Source organism: Ambystoma mexicanum, chromosome 2p (genome assembly GCF_040938575.1).
Source record: "Ambystoma mexicanum isolate Mex_15411 chromosome 2p, UKY_AmexF1_1, whole genome shotgun sequence".
NCBI lineage: Eukaryota > Metazoa > Chordata > Amphibia > Caudata > Ambystomatidae > Ambystoma > Ambystoma mexicanum.
Genome location: NC_090923.1, coordinates 609,863,106 through 609,881,485, shown reverse-complemented (window position 1 = coordinate 609,881,485; position 18,380 = coordinate 609,863,106). Strand labels below are relative to the sequence as shown.

Genomic DNA, 18,380 nt, shown 5'->3' with positions numbered 1-18,380 from the left:
ATGCAGTCATCAGGCCCTGTAGTCCGTGCTGCCCTTCCTGGTTTGCTTTGCAGGCTATGCGGCTGTTCCAATGGTGAAGTCATCCTCCATAGGTTGCCTGTTTCAAAATCACTGGACACAGCTGCCAGCGAGAATGTACTCTTTGAAATCAGTGAACCTTTGTACCTTACAGGCTTTCTAAGTAAATATGAAGTAACAATAAGTGGTCCCATGCTGTATTACAGTGTAGGGAATCTCATTAGAAACAGATTTTATAAAAGGGGAACAGACCATCTAAGCAGAAGCAGCTGGTATTCAAAGAAGTAATCGCCAGAGCTGCATGGAGCGGCATCTTTACGCCAGGTTCTTTCCTAACTTGCTAAGCGGAGTAAATGCAGTATGATTCACGCTCCCTTCCTTTAGATAATCACTCACTTGGGTATATCTTGGGTTTTCCCATCAATCAAGGGATTACTTTCTTCCTGTCATCTTTCAATGTGATTTGGTTTCTTTACTCAGCTGTCACTACATGCTGTGAGTGAAAGCGGACCTTTCTGCCAGTCCCCGACCCCCCCCCCGTTCCCTCCCATAGACTTTCACTAACGTCACACGCTTAAAATATCTGCATCACTCCATGTGCGCTGATGGGATCATCCCTCAATGAGAGCCAACCTGTTTCAGAATCCAGGCAGATGAGTCCCGCTAAACTGCACCTTGATGGACAGCTCTGCTAGAATGTGAAGCTAATTGCAGTAAATGTGTCTGCATATCAAAACCTGTATGAAGGGACACAAATAGTTCATACATTGGAACACAGCCATTTAGATAGTTAGGTTGGCATGCACCTTAGACAAAGCTGAGACCAGCACCATGGCTCAGTTGACGCAGGTCTGTCTTTCCAATGTCCTCTTCTATGAGTAAGTCATGACTCTTTCTCTTAATATGTCCAGCTATTATTCAGCTTCTACATGAATGATCTTACTCTGGTGAGTACTTGTTACAAACAATAAATAAATCCCTCATTCGTTGACAAAGCAGATTTTAAGCTAACCTCCAGTTAATGTCAAGGCTGACATCCTGTCATGCTTAACCCATTAAGGCCCGAATTAATGGAATTATTTGCGTGTAAAACAGGGATTTGCGTGCCATTCTGCCTGCAAATCCTTGTTTGACACGCAAATAATTCCATGAATCAGGGCGTAAATCTTTGTCTCTGAAGTAGTATGTCTTCTCTCGCATGGCTACCATAAGCTACCATGGTCTACTTGGACTCTGCATGTATTTGTTCCTGATTCGCCTCTTCTAAAGGACAGACTAAAGGAATCCAAGTGGTTTACATGAAAAAGAGCCATTATTGCGGCTTTTATATTTAGGTTTAGTTAGCTAAAATAACACTCTGCTATGAAAGACTTCTTAGACATTGTTCTCCCACAGTTATTCTCTGCCAATTAATTGATTTCATGTGTTTCCTCATCTTCCACATCCTAGTGTACCATCTTCTCAATTTGAGTAAAAGTTGGGAAAGTTAATATCCTTGTTTGTTAATTTTGCTTAGTCTGAATCGGAGAGCCCCTTTCTCGGGACTGTTGAAACTCAGGCTTAGATGGGAGTTTCTTGTGCATCAAAGGACATGAAGGCTCGTTCTTGATAATGCCGAGGTGCCACTTAAGCTCTTTGTATTCCCACATTGCGTTGCATGCCACCTACTGCAAACCCTCCTCCCACCCCCCTTTCCTCTTATGTTACCCTCAATGGCATTGACAGCGCTCTGTTGATTTCGATCTAGGTGTGTGCTATATAAAACGCAAAAACAAAAAGCAGTTATTTGTTTGACCCCGATTACTCGGGGATGGTTTCATGGGTCTAATCCGATTCTAAATAAAGCTATGATGGGATGGTTTCATGGGTCTAATCCAATTCTAAATAAAGCTATGATGGGATGGTTTCATGGGTCTAATCCGATTCGAAATAAAGCTATGATTGTGCATTTGCTCCTGTTCCCAATTGTTCCGCCTTTCTTTTTTCAGAGGCATGACTTTCGGGATCCATGTGTCCTTTTCAGAGTGCCAAGCATATTTTAACAATATAAAACACGAGGGAGCCAGTCCTTTCCAATACAATTTTAGAGTCAACAGCTGTTAAAGGTGTCTCCTCCTAGGGCTATCTATAGGAACCATTGGACAGAGAAACATGGCCTTCTTTGGAGATGGGTCTTCAGTAAGAAATTGGCTTTTCCTGGTTTTAACTGTGACGTTTTGATATGCTCACTTTTTTTGTGTTGGAATATTATGCACTACTGTGGCATTCGGCCACCCTTTAGCAGTCTGTAGTTTCCCCTAAAGGTCTAAAATACTAAACATGAGAATGAAATGAGACGATATCTTAAGCAGACGAGAAACCATAGATGCTCATTGGCAGAACCTTCAAATATCTTTATTTTGAAGCAAGAGCTCTGAATGCAGTAGCATCTACCAATTAGCTACTTCATTTTGGTGAAAAAAAGGTGGAGGTTGTGGCTTTTTAGTGGAGGGTAAACAAAATGCAGAGTGTCGCCCAAATAGAAATCCAGGTCTGCCGGGTTCAGGAGAAGATGTTCCATTTCAAGCTTCCTAGCGCTCATGTCCTGTTGTGGGTGACAAGGTTTGGCTCCAAACGGGGGACAACAATATGACTGAGGTACCAGTGATGAGACAAGGTCCTTTTAAAGTTCCTTTTATCAGACAGCAAAAGAGCAACTAATGTGGTATGACTAACGCATAGCTCACTGAAGTGGAAGGAAAATGAACAGCAATTGACAAAGGTGATTGGTCTGACTTTATACTGTTGAGACAGAGGGCGAACAGCTGGTGGTCAGAGGCTGGAGACCTGCTCTGATTTTAACTCTAGGCTTTCTGCTAATTTCCTTGTTACTATATAATTTTCTTTTCATTGTGGTGCTAAATTCATTTTTCTATATTCTTTATTTTAGTATACTTGATTCCTTGTAGCCTCTGGGCCTGCATCAGTGACCCCACTTACATAGTGAACACTGCCCCAAAGGGTCACGTGGCGCTGTAGATCTGCTGCTGTGTACTTCTTGATGGTTAAACAGGCGTGTCCCTAATTGCTACCTGAAGTTATCAAACGACTTGACCAAGCAACGTTCAGTGGCACAGTATTCCATGTGGAGGTAGTCTATGAAGTGAAACGTCTGCCGTACCTGGGGACCATTTTCTTCCTCTTGCGCTCCTTCTAGTTCGGCTCACATATACCTTGGTTGGACTGTTTTCTTGTAGTGTTTTGCACTTTCCCCCACGGATTTCTCAGAGTTCTAACCTGCTTTTAACGTTTTTACTTTTCTTTTATGGCGGTATTGGATGCCATCTAATGGATTTCCATCGAGGTTAGTGGACGTCCCTTTGGAAGTGACTCTCCATTACACCTCTACCTGCCTCTCAACAACATAGCGAGAGAGAGCAGCACTCTCCCCGCCCCAATACTGGCTTTCTCATTCAGTGGTTGGACAGTCTTGCACCGCCTGCTCCTTTCACCTGGCTCATAAAACCATTCACCACCCTTCTCATGCTTGCTCTCTCATTGACTATGGCTTCCGAGTAAAACGTTACATACTGCATTACTTTCATTGCCTGTTTGTTTTTTTGTTGTTGTTTTTTTACCACTAACACTTAGTTTACTCCAGGCTCCCAACCTATTGTCCTCTATTGCCCACCTCACCCAGATCTGGCATTTTCAAGTGATCGTAATTTCTGACTCAAACCCCTCACTGCCCAAACTAGATTGTAACTCGCAGAATCCACAACAAGAACCATATCTTCAATTATGTTTTGCCCCCCCACCCTGCTTTTCTACCCTATTCCATTGATCTGGTCTCGGCATCTGGAAACCCCCCTTTACCATCTTCCTAGATGATGACAATGCATAGCTAATGCTGCGCGTCTCTGAAAGACTCGTGGCTCCTTGGCGACTGTTTACTATTTCTCCTGTATTTATGTCCACAGCCTCTGGCATATATAGCTTGGGGATCTAGTTTCATGTCTAGAAGGAGGTGACACTATTTCATTGGTTCAACAGTGACTTATATTCCCTTCATTTTAGACTGTTCCGCTTAATAAGTGTATTCTCCCTTTATTCACAAGCACTAGTTTCAATCAATACAACTACATGACACTTGATGGGAAGCCCATTCTGCGCTGATCAAACTCTGTAAGAACTGGTGGATGGCGAAAGGGGAATGCCACATTTCCAAGGGGCGTATCCCCCACCCGGATTGGCCTATGCGTACCTAATCGGTATTGGGGAATCCAAACGAAAACCAGGCAAGTGAGCCCTCCCCAGCTGTCAGAGGGTTCAAATGAAGCTCTCTCTCCCTGTGGGGGCAAGGGCAGTGCCCGGATAGCTGCTTTGTGGCAATGTTTTGAAATGTGTCACGGTGCTTAGTATGCTCACAAATTGAGCGATGTGATGTTAAGATGCCTTAGTTTTGTTTTGCAGTGTTGGGTGACTCTACCCTTGTGATATCTAGGGATGCCAAAGGGCATTTTAAAGCTTGCTTTGCTTTTCAGCAGCGCTCGATTCGCTGATATTCTTAACTGGTGCTCTGTTGTATTAGCTGATGTCAGCAGTAGATGGATGTGCAGTTTATGGCAAGGGAAGGGTGTGTGGTGTAGAGCTGGAGCAACTCCTAATTCTGGGATTAATTTGGGAGGCTCAACTTGTATTTAACCCAAGCTCATGGCATTCATCTGTGTTTCCTCCGCTGCAGGAATATATCTTCTACCTGGAGCCGGATCGGTTGGAATCTGGCAAAGGAAAATGCTCTTATGACCCAAAACTGGACAGCGTATCAGCCCTGATTCGTAAGTGTCAACGCAATGGCCTATGTGTCAGACATTCTGGTTCCAGAAAACTACTGTTACTTATGCCGCGCCGAGTGCTGGGCACATTTCAAGGCCTTTCATTGGACAGGGAAAAACCTTAAATTTGATTGGCGGCCAAACATTAATATTCCTTATTGAATTCAATGGCGAAATCCCACAGTATTTTGTCCAAGTAATGCTTTTATTGGCCACCAGTCATATGGTACAGAATGTCACAATAGACAAATGAAACTTGGACACAAGTGGTCTAAGCCATGCCACTGCCACCTATTAATGCAGATTTACTTTTTTGCTACTGTTAACATTTGATTTGTTTTATGTCATTTTATTTTTACAGTGGTTGTGTATTAGTATTATAGAACTTGTGTATATATACATCTAATAGTGACAGTGATTTATTGTGCACTTTATTTGTAAGTAAATAAAAGCCCAGCAATATTCATTTTCAGGTCAGGTTAATGTAATGAACGGTTAGAAATTGGTGTTTTCTATGCTTGCAAAAACGAGGGTAGTTCTTTGTTGGTGTTATCTGGCCAGCTGAATTTGAAATAGCATCTCTTTGGGAACTTTGACCAACTTTGTCTTGCATATTTCTTAAATACAAGTTTATTAGAAAAAAATAAATGTTTGCCAAAATTGTTTCAGCTTTTCAGAGAGATTTCTGGGTGTTTGCTTTGCACAGCATTGATTTTACTTGCTGAGGTTTGGTTACTTTTACACAGTGGCTGTTTAAGAGACAGTGCCTGCTTTCCTAATTTCACTAAGTTTTCATCTCCAAGACCACTACGTGGGTTTACAATAGTTTGTGACATGGTTGTTGGTGGTGCCCAGGATGAAACATAATCATGTTGCAGGGTACTTTTCTTAGCTTTGTAATAACTATGATTTTAGATTCGCCTTTTTGTTTACAACGATTTTGATTTCTAGTTTTAAAAAATATTGTTTTTCTGTTGTTCTTTTAGGACGTTTGTTTTAACTTTTACAAGGTACTGTTTTTAGTTTTTGAAACACTCGATTGTAGTATCGACAATGTTTGGGTTTAAAAAAAAGCTTTTGGGTTTATAGGTTTAACTATATAAAGGTTCATATTTGAGTGTGTTTGATAGGATATATAAATTATTTACTATTCTGAAGTTGTGCTAAGCTTTTGTCTTGTTTATTGACTGCCAGTGGCCATGATATGATAAGATAGGTTATTTATATCATATCATGCTAATCCCTATGGTCATTCCCACCCAGTTCTTGCCCTTCCACCCCCAAAAGACCTCCTGATGTGAGCTCTTTGAGCTTGCTTTAATCAAGCCCTCTCAAACCTTCATCTCTCTATCTCCATCACTCTGGATGTCCTTGCCACTGTCATGAGGATCCGCGTAAAGCCCAAATCCAAGTTCAACTCTTGGTATGATTCTGACCGGAGAGGAAGTGGAGGGCATAGGTAGCACCCCTTGACAAACTGGCCTGCCGCCTGCTACAAAGGCAGTACAGACTGTGTCGTCTCTAGGAAGAGAGCCTACATCCAAGCCCGCATCTCTGCAGCATCTAACAACTCGGCCGAACTTTTCAAAATCTGCAAGGAGCTGGCCAATCCTGCTGCATTTTATACCTCTCCTTTTGCCCCCCAGACACTCTGCACGGCCCTAGCCTCTCATTTCACTACTAAAACTCAGGAGATCCTGTCCACCCTCTTGTCCTCAACCTCCTCTTCCTCTACAAATCCCGGCCCGTCTGAGGCCATCTCTCTTCCTCCTTTCTCCTCCTTTCCCCTGTTCACCCCTGACAATGATTCTAGACAAGTCCAATCTCGTAAAAGCAGGTTCTCCCCTGCTCATCCAGAACAATCAAGGACCACAACACCCTTGCTCCAGCCTTGGCCAATTTCTGAAATCACTTCTTTGCTACTGGAACTTTCCCCTCCCCCTTAAGCACTCTCTTGTGCACCCCCGTCTAAAGAAGCCCTCGGACGATCCTTCCTCTCCAGCCAACTATTGCCCGATCTCCATCACTCCTAACCTGGGAAAACTCTTGGAAAAGCTGGCCATCCACCAGCTTAATCTACATGCTGAATCTGTTGGTTGCCTCCATGACCACCAGTCTGACTTCAGAGCTGCCAGAAGCACAGAACTGCTCTCCTGAACACCTGTGAAAACTTGCTCTATAATCTCCCTTCTGTCCTCATTCTCCTCGATCTATCCTCTGCCTTTGACACAGTCAATCATGGCATCCTGCTCAGTAATCTCTGCAACAACCTTGGTATTACTGATCAGGCCCTGGCCTGGTTGACCTCCTTTCTCACCGACCGACCCTCTCCGGTCCAACTGGGCTCGTTCCTCTCTTCTACCTCTCTCTACTTGTGGTGTTCCCCAGGTTCTAACCTCTCTCGCTGGCTCTTAAACCACTAGCTGGCACCTCTTGCCCACCGCATCGCTACTTTCTGCTCCAATTTACAATGTTATGCAGATGACACTCTGCTCTCTTTCAGGCTCCCATCAGCCACCTCTGCTTCTTCTCTGATGTCAGACTGTCTGGTCGCAATTCAGGAATGGTGTGCCACCAGTGATCTCTGCCTTAATGACACTTAAGACTGAGATCCTCCTCATTGAGATACCCGCTCCCTCCTTTCCTCGCTTTCTGGCTGCCACTCTGGGCCCTCTTACTGCTCCTTCCTGTGAGGTTAGGTGTTAGGCAGAATCCTGTGCAGTTCCCTTGGGGACCACTGCAAAAAGATTAAGACTACAGGAGTAAGCAGTAAACCCAATTGGTAGCAGTCCGCACCACCCAGATTTACCTGGTAGCTGTGGCTGAGCAGTCAGACCCCTCTCAAGAAGAGTAGGGCAGTATATAGCGCATACACAATAGGGCTAAAAACACAGTAGAGCAAACAAACACTGACCAGAGCTTTGGATAAAAAGTATATAATTATTTATTTAAAACACATTTTAGGCAATATACTAGCACTCTAAATCAAAAGCAAGTTAAAACAGTCAGGTAAAATATAGACACCTCCCTTGATAACTATTAGACAAGTCAGAGTTAAAACACCACAATTTGTTAAACAGATATGAGCGTGTAACCTGATGGCACTCCAATAGTTCAGTTAAAGGGAGAGAAAAAGGCAGAGCATAGAAATAAAACAAGTCCCAACACTTTTAGGAGTTCTCAGCAAGGGAATAAAGGCGGTATACACTGTAGAGCCAAAGTTCATAGGCCAGGCCCACTTTAAATGGAGCAGAGCGAAATGTGCCCAGGATCACACGGTTTAAAATGCACTAAAAGTCTTTGCAGAATGTTCAAAAGAGGTTGGGGCGATTCAAGAAGGTAAAGTTAGGTCTGGGGCCAACCCAGTTGGAAAGCCAAGGATTTAAGGTTCACCTTGGGCAAACCGAAGAAAGGGAGGCCAGGCAGGACACAGTACCTTAAAGAGAGAGGAAGCTCCAGCGGTGGCAGTTGTTCCTGGCAGTGGTTGCCGTTCGTTGTTTCGACCAGGGGAAGAGAGGATCTCGTCAAGGAGGAAACGTGGAGTCGTTGCACTGCACAGGGATGAAACCAGCCACGGAGTTACTCGGTAAAAGGTGCGTTCCTTTTTTTCGCAGTCAGTGGTGAAGCTTGGATATCCGGCCGCCAGGGTGCTTGGCACGGGCGATTCGATCAAGAGACGTCTTTGGAAGGCAAAAGGGGTGAACTGGTTGGTCTCACCAGCTCAGAGGAAGAAGACTCGTCCAGCAGAAGATCTTCTCTTGTCGTAGGGAAAGTGGCGAGTTTGTTGCAGCAGGGCTTCACCGGTGGTGTCGTTGTTGCAGATGGCTCAGCTTCTTCCTTCTTCGAATTCTTAGGTCGTGTGGCGACTTCTGAAGTTCCAGTCCCAAAGGCCCTGCTTTTATGCAGAAAAACCCCCATTCAACAGCCTAGCTGTCACTCACACATGCTAAGTGGTGAGCCGGGCGGCTCACCACTGGGCCAATCAGAATAGAGTGCGACTTGAGTTGCTAAGGCAACGCAGTCCAGGGTGCCAATTCCCCTCCCCACACATCCTGTGGAACCCAGACAGAGTGACACCATTTGGAGGGCTTCTGTGGAGAAGCTCGCCAGAAAAGTGGAACAAAGGACTCGACCTTGGTTAGAGTTACAGAGACGGACACGAACGCCATTTTAGAAAAGAGTTCTGGCAAAAAGACCCAACCGTTGATTTAATAAATAAATAAACCGGCGGTATCTTTAACATTGCACCAAAAAGTGGTGCGTTTAAAATCAATGGGCAAATCCCATAGAGAATATTCCGGTGGAATATTTTGCCCGGTAACCACTGCCACCAGCCAGAAACTCGACAAGGGGGGACTGGACCGTGCCCCCATTGAAAACAGACCCAGGGGCAATATAATTAACCCCTTCCAGTACTTCCACAATATGATGGTTTGTACTGGTTCTGTTCACAATTTAGGACTAATAAAGTCAATGGTGACTTTACATGCCCTGGGAGACAGTAGTCCGTCCCAGAGTATGGAGTCTGTTTGGGGGTCACTGACACCCCTGTGTTACTGTACTGAGGGTGCTGTGTAACACACACATAAAAATAGATGATACCCTATGGAGTAAAAAGAAAACCCCATAGCCGATAAGCACACAAAGAGTCAGACATACCTCAAATCATGCCTAAGAGTGGGAGGAAAAGAGTCTCACTCTTAGCAGGAGAAAGAAACAAACCCCAAAAATCCAGCAAAGCTGCTGGGGGACTCACTAGGTTTGGGAAACGAGCCTTATAAGAGAATTCTCCCTAACACTAGGAACCTTGGTGTCATCTTCGACTCCGCACTCTACTTCTCTCCTCACATCTCGGACGTCTCTAAGAAGACAAATATCAGCTGCACCTCCTCAGAGGTATTCTTCCTTTTCTCACTTTCCATCAGAAGCTCGCTGTCTCTAGAGCTATGGTTATCTCTAGGCTGCACTATTACAACAGCCTCTTTCTAAATCTTCCTGCCTCTACTCTTTGACCTTTACAACTTATCCAGAAGAGGACTTCCGAGACTTGTCCTTGGCCTCAAGCCCAGGGATTGTATCTCTCCAGCTCTGAAATCTCTTCACTGGCTGCCCGCGGCTGCAGGGATCAATTTCAAGACCCTCTGCATCATCCGGGGCCTGGAGCTGCTCTACCTCCAACTTTCTCTTCCAAAACACCTGCCATCTCAAGCTCTCTGCTCATCCACCTTCAACTCTGAGGGTCAGACGCTTCTCCAAGCAGAGAGTTGGGGGAAGATCTATCTCCTAGGCTGGGGCCTCCCTCTGGAACAGCCTCCCTGCCTCGCTCAAACTTGAGCAGAACCACCTCCGGTTCCGGAAGCAACTCAAGACCTTCCTTTTTGCTTCTGCTTCCTCTCTTCCTCTCCCCTGCTGATGCACCTGACTGCCCCGCGCACTGGTCACCTGGTGTCCCTCGGAACTCTGGTCCAGGCTCCTGCATGTCCAGTTGCCGTCGCACTGCCTCCGGGCTCCCCAGCACTTAAGGGTCTGTATCTGCAACACTACAGTCTCTTCTCTCTGCACTTATGAGCCACGCGCTGGCTGCACTTGTGAGTTAACTGCACCGCCCCCTTCTGGCACTTCTTCCCTTCCCTGCACTTGCGCGGTCTGAATAACACAACGACTAGTAAGATTGTTATTTTGTCCTCCCTTTGTTTCCTTCTTGTCGTGTAACGCCTAGAAACACTTGTGCACAGGTGCGTTATAAATGCCACATCATATCAAGCCTTACCATCAAACTTTGCGCTCAGTGGTCCTCATTACGAGTCCGGCGGTAACCGGGGCAGAACAACTGGCAGGTAGCTGCCGGACCCGTAATGATTTACCAGCACCTGACTTTCTGGAATAACTGGGGCATTACAGCCCTGGTGGTCTGGTAAGTCAGGTGCCAGTAAAATGCTGATCCCGATTCCCGTGGAGTCCCAGACGAATGAGAACCGCAGAAGCGGTGGTGCCGGTGCTGCCGTGAAAGTCTGCTGGCGGGTGCCGTTCCGCCCACCAGGGTTAGTCCTAGCGGGTGGAAAAGCACCCACCAGCAGACTCGTAGTTTCGTGGTTCGGAAACAATGATGCCGGTAAACACACCCGCACCGTTGTTTCCGGACCGCCAAACTTGTAATGAGGCCCAATGACTTAATTGCAGTTGTAAACAACCTACTGGTGTAATACATGTCTTAACCAGGCCTGCCTTCAGCCACTTAATTCATAGGCACTATGCGAATCCTTCACTGAAGTCCTATTAAAAAGCAGCACTGGCAAAGCCAACAGTTTGGGCTTGTTTAGAAGTATTCGGCATTTGCTGGGCACTACTATTAGATGCCTAGGTAATCTCACAATTATGCATCTGCTACGATGAACAGCCAGTTACCATTACTACGGCAGTCTGGCAAGTGCCTTTCCCGTGCCTCCACAAATACCAAAACTGTTGGCATTGCCAATGCGTGTTTATTTAGCAAAGGAGTTATCTTTTCACCAGATAAATAGGAATGGGCTTATAGTATAGAAACGTTTAAATTCTGCTTTTTTCCGCACTCCCCACTTTGAGAAATCAAAGTCCTTTTCGAAGGTATTCACTTTCATTTAAAGGTGTATCTTTTTGTCTGCTCCACAATATGGTTTTTCTGATATTTCCCATAGGGCCCGATTCATGGAATGTTTTGCACTGTACAAAGTTCCATGAATCGGGGTTTGTGTAGGTAGTGCAAAGTACATTTTCAGCAGTGAAAAGTCACTTTGAACCATGCAAAAAATTCCATGAATCGGCCCCTTTTTAAAAAAAAAAAGAAATGCCTAATTGTCAAAGGCCTGCACTTTCAGATGTCGACATTCTTTTCACTTTTGGCTCTTATCTTTGCATTTTGTATTTCAAAGATTTTTATTTTTTTTCGTATTCCAAATGTTTCAGAATTAGTGTTCTGAAGGTTGCACCTTTTCAAACTATTTGGTTTTCATATTTTGCATGTTTAATTTTCGAATTTTTTAAACGTTCTGATTTTCAGTTAAGCAATATTTCCATTTTAATTTAAAAACAATGTTTTTACATGTTCAATGTTTTGCATACTTTCTTTGCACTTATGAAAACCTTTTCAAAGGATTGTGTTGCGTTTGGAGTGTGTGGAATTTTGCATTTCTTATCCTAAATCTACAAATGTTTTGTCTATTTGTGAAATAATTTTTAATGTTTCAATGTGCAAGCGTTTCCGATTTTGCTTCGTGTTTAATGTTTTTGGGAAAAGTTTCAAATACATTTATTTTCCATCGCAAAAGCAACAGTCCATCGGCCAGCAAATCTTGAATATTTCCCTTTCCCTCCAATTCCAAAATGTCATGGTTCTTAGTGTGGCAGGTACATTTCGGCTTCTCTGTGGTGAGTTCGGATTCAGTTTCGAAATGAGTTGCACTGGTAAAGTTAAAAGCCCTGCATCGAATATTCCTCAATTGGAACTTTGATCCTGGTCTAGCAACCTTTTTACAACTTAATTACCTCCATCTTAATATGTCTCATGTCGTTCAATGTATTCAGATGTGTTATTTACCTTCATATGGGCCCCATTAAGTAAGTAGTCTGTGTTCTCCAATGGAATTTTTTTTCCATGCAAAACCTGCGATCTCGAATTTAGCTTTCCAATGCCTTGATTAGGGAACTGGCCTTCATGTTCACTCTATGGCCACAGAGACATTCTTAGAATGGGATTAAGGCTTTTTTTAGAAGTAAGGCTGGGCAAAACCGTACTGTTGCAGTTAAAATCAATTTTGTGGTTTCATTTTTTGTCATTTTGTTTTATGGTGCTCATTGGAGAAACAAATGCAAGAGTACTGAAAGCTTAGCTAAAACTTAATTAACTTATTTTTCTGAACTTATCTCAAATGACCTGTATCCGCTTTGTGGGCAAAATTGTAGCTGGTGGTTGAAAATTTAAAACGAACTGAATGATTTCATTTTAGTTTTACTAATTTGACTTTATACATTATTTACGTAGAATATGCTGTTTTGTTGGACCATTTTGTGTTCACCAAATTATACACAATTTGAAACCGTTTTCAGCAGCCAACCTTAAAATTCAGAATAAATGCAGAAAGTGCACAAACAAGAACCTACAGTAATAACTGCTTATGAATTGTAGAGGTGGCTGCCAGGCACGTTGTAACACCCTGCCTCGTGGTGTAGCGCTGCTGAGAAATACTCCAGGGGATCTGCTGAGCATATCGAGGCTGCGTATGCCACATTTTTGGCCAATAAATGAAATGGGCATCAAGTTTGTTCACTTAACGGGGCGGGAGGGCAGCCGGTTTCACTCCAATTGCGCAGAACTGCTTCAGAAGACCCTGTTACACGCGGCTTAGACTGGTGTTGAGAGAAGAGCCTTTTCAGCGCCAGTTGAGATGGCATGTGCTTATCGGGAGGACTGGCGGGGCTTTCCGCATGTACTCTGTGCCAGCTCTGAATTCCGGTGCGCCATCCATCAGGGGAAGGTTACACAGCCTCCCGGGGCTTTTTTACATAGCCAGCTGTGGGTGGGAAGGCTTGCTGTGAGAGTTTGGGGTTAGTACTCTAGGGTCATCCTTTAGGACTTGGCAGTCTGCAACATGTGAAATCATCAAGGGTTGGCCTGAATAGGGCATGAAGAAGGAACAAGTTACTTACCTGTAACTGTTGTTCTCCAGCATGGGTCTGGCATGGATTCACATGCTCATGAATATTCCCCGTCGTCAGGCTGGGAATCCTCGGTAAAGAAAAAAACAGTATCAGTTTCGTTTCTGATCTGTCTTTCGTAGTAATAACCAATCACTGGTCTCTGCGTCATACTGACCACAGCCAATGACTGCCCTCTACCTAAGCACCGCCTCTGGCAGCCATCTTCAGATTTGGAAGCACGTGAAGTGGCAGTATGACCAAGTGAAGAGCCGCAGAGGGGTAGGCGGGAGGGTTCGCATGTGAATCCATGCCAGACCCATGCTGGAGAACAACAGTTACAGGTAAGTAACTTGTTCCTTCTCCAGCATGGGGTCTGGCATGGATTCACATGCTCATGAATAAAGAATACATAGCAGTACACACATGCACAACCACGGGAGGTGGCAAAGGCTCAACATTAAGCATCACATCAACTCAACATTAAGCATCTTACCTCCTCACCAGGCTCACCTCAGGCGAACAGGTTGCGCAGCACTGCTTGGCCGACCCTGGACTCCTCCCTGGAATCCCGGTCGACGCAGTAGAATTTCGTGAAGGTGTGCGTCGACCTCCACGTAGCAGCCCTGCATATGTCCAGCAGGGGCACACCAGATAGGAACGCCGTGGTAGCTGCGATCGCTCTGGTGGAATGGGCTCTCGGACGGCCAGGCAGCGGTCGGTTTGCCAACCGGTGACAGCACATGATACAGCCGGAGAGCCATCTGGAGATGGAAGCCTTCGAGAGAGCCTTCCCCTGATTGACAGGTCCAAAGTTCACAAAGAGTTGTGACGTCTTCCGAAAACCCTTCGTGCGGTCCACGTAGAACTTCAGCGCTCTAGCTACATCCAGCGAGTGCAAAGTCCTCTCAGCCGGCGACGAAGGCGACGGGAAGAACACAGGTAACACTAAGGGTTCGTTGAGATGGAAGTCCGACGGTACCTTGGGCATGAAGGAGGGGTGCGTCCTGAGCACTACCCTCGTGTCGTGGAAAGTCAAGTACGGGGCCTTGCAGGAAAGGGCCTGGATCTCTCCCACTCGTCGTGCGGAGGTGATGGCCACAAGAAAAGCTGTTTTCCACGATAGAAACTTCAACGGGGCCGAGTGCAGAGGCTCGAACGGAGGCCCCATGAGCTTGGTCAGCACCACGTTGAGCTCCCACGCCGGGGCCGGAGCCTTCACCGGCGGGAACGATCTGAACAGTCCCTTCATGAACTCTTTCACCAGACGATGAGACCACAAGGACGCCCGCCCCGTGGTTCTGGTGTATCGGGAGATCGCAGCAAGATGAATCTTGATGGACGCGTGTGCCAGACCAGCTTTGGCCAGCGTCAGCAGGTACGGCAGTACTTGGGGAGCCGTAATCCGTAGAGGGTTAATCTTCTGTGCGTGGCACCAGACAGAGAACCTCTTCCATTTGTGTCCGTAGCATTTAAGAGTCGAGGACGCCCTGGCCTTTGCAAGAACCTCTCTGCAATCGGCCGGTATGTCGTATCCTCCAAACTCTAGCGCTGCAGGAGCCAGGCCTGCAAGTTCAGCGACTTCGGGTCGTGGTGGAGGATGGCGCCTCCTTCCCTGGAGAGTTGGTACGCGTCCGCCGGCAGCTTGATCGGCGGGGACGCTGACAAGTCCAGAAGGTCCGGGAACCATATCTGCCTCGGCCACGCAGGTGCGACGAGGATCATCCTGCACCGTGACCTCTTGAGCTGGTTGACGAGCCGGATTAGCAGAGGCAAGGGAGGGAACGCGTAGAGGAACAGGCCCTCCCAGGGGAACGAGAAAGCATCGCCCATGCTCCTCGTCTGGGGAAACCTGCTGGCGAACCTCCGGCACTTGGTGATCGTCGCCGTCGCGAACAGGTCGATCTGGGGTGTGCCCCACCGTCGGAAGAGGCGATCCACCAGATCCTGCCGTAGTTCCCACTCGTGGCACGAGCGCAGCTCCCTGCTGAGTGAGTCGGCGATGGTGTTTTTTATCCCTGCCAGATGAAACGGCACCAGAAAAATCCCTTGGGCGACGGCCCAATGCCACAGGTCCTGCGCCTCCTTGGACAGCGCTGGGGACCTGGTTCCGCCCTGTTTCCTGATGTAAAACATGGTGGTGGTGTTGTCGGTGAAGATCCTCACCACCTTGCCCTTGAGGGACGGAAGGAAGGACCTGAGGGCCCAAAACACTGAACGGAGCTCCAGGACGTTGATATGCAGGGACTTCTCCGTCGGGAGCCAGAGTCCCCTTGCGTGCAGATTTTCGGTGTGCGCTCCCCACCCTTCCAGGGAGGCATCCGTGGTCACAGTCTCCTGGTGGGCTGGGGTCTGGAAGTCCATGCCCGCCGTCAGATGCGCGCGGGTGCCCCACCACCGTATCGCTCGTCGGAAACTCTCGTCGAGCTTGATCCTTTCCTCGAAGCTGCCCGTCGTCTGGATCCAGCGCGCATCCAGGAATTCTTGCAACGGGCGCATCTGGAGCCTGCACATGGGAATGAGGTAGATGCAGGAAGACATCATCCCGAGGAGGGACTTGATGGACCTCACTTTGGCCGCGTCGGCCACCAACATCCGTTGCACCTTGCCCAAGATGGTCCTGGTCCTCTCCTCCGACGGGGAGGCCAGAAGGGACACTGTGTCGAGCCTCGCTCCCAGAAACAGTGCGACTTGCGCGGGCACCAGGTGGGATTTGGCGTAGTTCACGGAGAATCCCAGGTCCGTGAGGAGTTGGACGGTCCTTGCCGTGTGGACCACGGCGAGCTCCCTCGTCTTGGCGCGGATGAGCCAGTCGTCCAGGTAGGGGTAGACGTGAATCCCCTCGCGGCGCAGCTGCGCCGCCACCGGTGCGAGGCACTTGGTGAATACCCTGGGTGCCGACCGTAGTCCGAAGGGAAGGGCTTTGAACTGGTAATGACGCCCTTGGACCACGAATCTGAGGAATTTTCGGTGCCCCTTTAGGATGGGAATGTGGAAGTAGGCATCCTCCAAATCCAACGACGATAGGAAGTCTCCTTCCTCCAACTGACCCAGGACGTGCTGGAGGGTGACCATCCGGAACTTCTGCGCCTTGATGAACTTGTTCAGACGTCGCAGGTCTAGGATGGGGCGCCATCCTCCCGTCTTCTTCTTCACGAGGAAGTATCTCGAGTAGACTCCGGAGCCCCGAAGCCTCTTTGGGACGAGTTCGATGGCGCCCTTTCTGAGCATCGCCTTTACCTCCAGGAGAAGTTGAGGGACGTGAAGTTCTTTCCTGGCCACGGGGGGGACGCGCGGGCACCTTCTTTGAAACTCGAGCGCGTGGCCCCGGGCCAGGGCGTCCAGCACCCAACGGTCGGTGGAGATGGACTCCCACACGCTGACGAAGCCCGCCAGCCGGCCTCCCACCGGGGTGCTTCGGTGGGGGCCCGACCCCACGGCCGGTTCAATCCTGCTTGGACGCGGCCTTGCCGCCTTGACCTCCTTGGCGACGACGGCGGGGTCCGCTAGACTTGCCTCGTCCTCTGTAGGCCTCTTGCGACGACGAGCGGGCCGCTTGACGGTAGGAAGCGAAACCGCCGCCGGAACCTTTGGAGGCGCCCTTGCCTCCGCCGCTCCGAAAGGGCGTCCGTCGTTGCTGCAGGACTCCAAGGGCCCGGGCCGTCTCAGTATCCGCCTTGATGGCCAGAAGGGAATCGTCCACTGTCTTCCCAAACAGGTTGTTCCCGTCGAAGGGCATGTCCAGGACTCTGGTCTGGACGTCCTGCCGGAAGTCCGTAGCTTTGAGCCATCCACGACGTCGAAGGCAAATGCCGTTGCCCAGCTGGCGGAACCCAGTGTCGGCGATGTCCGTCGCCACGGTGATGGCGTGGTCCGAGGCCACCTCACCTTCCTGCAGGATCTCCAGGGCCTCCGCCCTCTTGTCGTCCGGCAGAAAATCCAGCAGGGGAGCTATCTTGTACCAGAGCTCCCTGTCGTAGCGGGCCACGATAGCCAAGGCGTTGGCCGCTTTAATCGTCGTCGCTGCCGACGAGATGACTCTACGTCCCATAGCATCCAATTTCTTTCCCTCGCCGTCCGGCGGGGAAGTCGATGTGGAGGCCGCACCCCCCCCGCTTTCTTCCTGGCTGCCGCGGAGACGACGGAATCCGGGGTAGGCTGCGCTCGGAGGCATAGGGGGGCCGTGTCCGGGACCCGGTACTTTTTCTCGTACCGGTCTCTTCTAGCTGGCGTCGTGGAAGGGTTCTTGAGGAGGGAAAGGCCCTCATCCCAAATGTCGTCCAACAGAGGCACTGCGAGGACCGTCTTCCTCTTGGCCTCGCGCCGCTGATAAAGGAAGCCTTCCTTTTTCTTCTCCTCAGGGCAGAGTTGGAAAAGCTCGGAAGCCCTGGAGATCATGGAGTGGAAAGATCCGATCTCGTCGGGCGGAGAAGCCCTGGTGGGAGGCGACGACGGAATATCCTCGTCGTATGCCTCGTCGTCCGTACCCGTCGCTGCCGTGTCAGTCCCCGTATCATCCCCTCGGGTGGACGGGGAGGAGGGCTGGACGGGGCGCGACGGTTGAAAAGGAGGTGGTGGATGGATCCTTCTTTTCTTGGTAGGGGGAACACCAGAAGGTCCCGGTTCTGGATCCCCCGACGGGAGAGGTTCCTCCGTCGGTAACGGTAGCCTCGTCCTTATCTCGGAGCATAAGGACTGTATGGCCAACAAAATGGCCGCCGAGTTGTCTTGCGGCGCTGGCAGAGGGGAATCCGACGGGCGAGCAGGGGCCCCGTCGGTATCCTCGACGATGTCGTCGTCACCTGCGTCGGGGTCCATTCCGACGGGCTGGCCTTCTTCCACGCCTAGGCAGTGGCTTAAGACCTCGATCAGCTCCTC

The 18,380-nt window shown here is 48.4% G+C and overlaps 1 protein-coding gene across 2 annotated transcripts in view; it reads left to right on the top strand.

Moving 5' to 3' along the window:
- Positions 1-18,380, top strand: part of SEMA3F (semaphorin 3F) — a 365,356-nt gene that overhangs the window by 260,653 nt on the left and 86,323 nt on the right. For both annotated transcript variants that reach the window (XM_069644139.1, XM_069644138.1), the window contains one exon: positions 4,742-4,835. In XM_069644139.1, the coding sequence (XP_069500240.1) occupies positions 4,742-4,835 (94 nt within the window). The remainder of the gene's footprint in view (positions 1-4,741; positions 4,836-18,380) is intronic.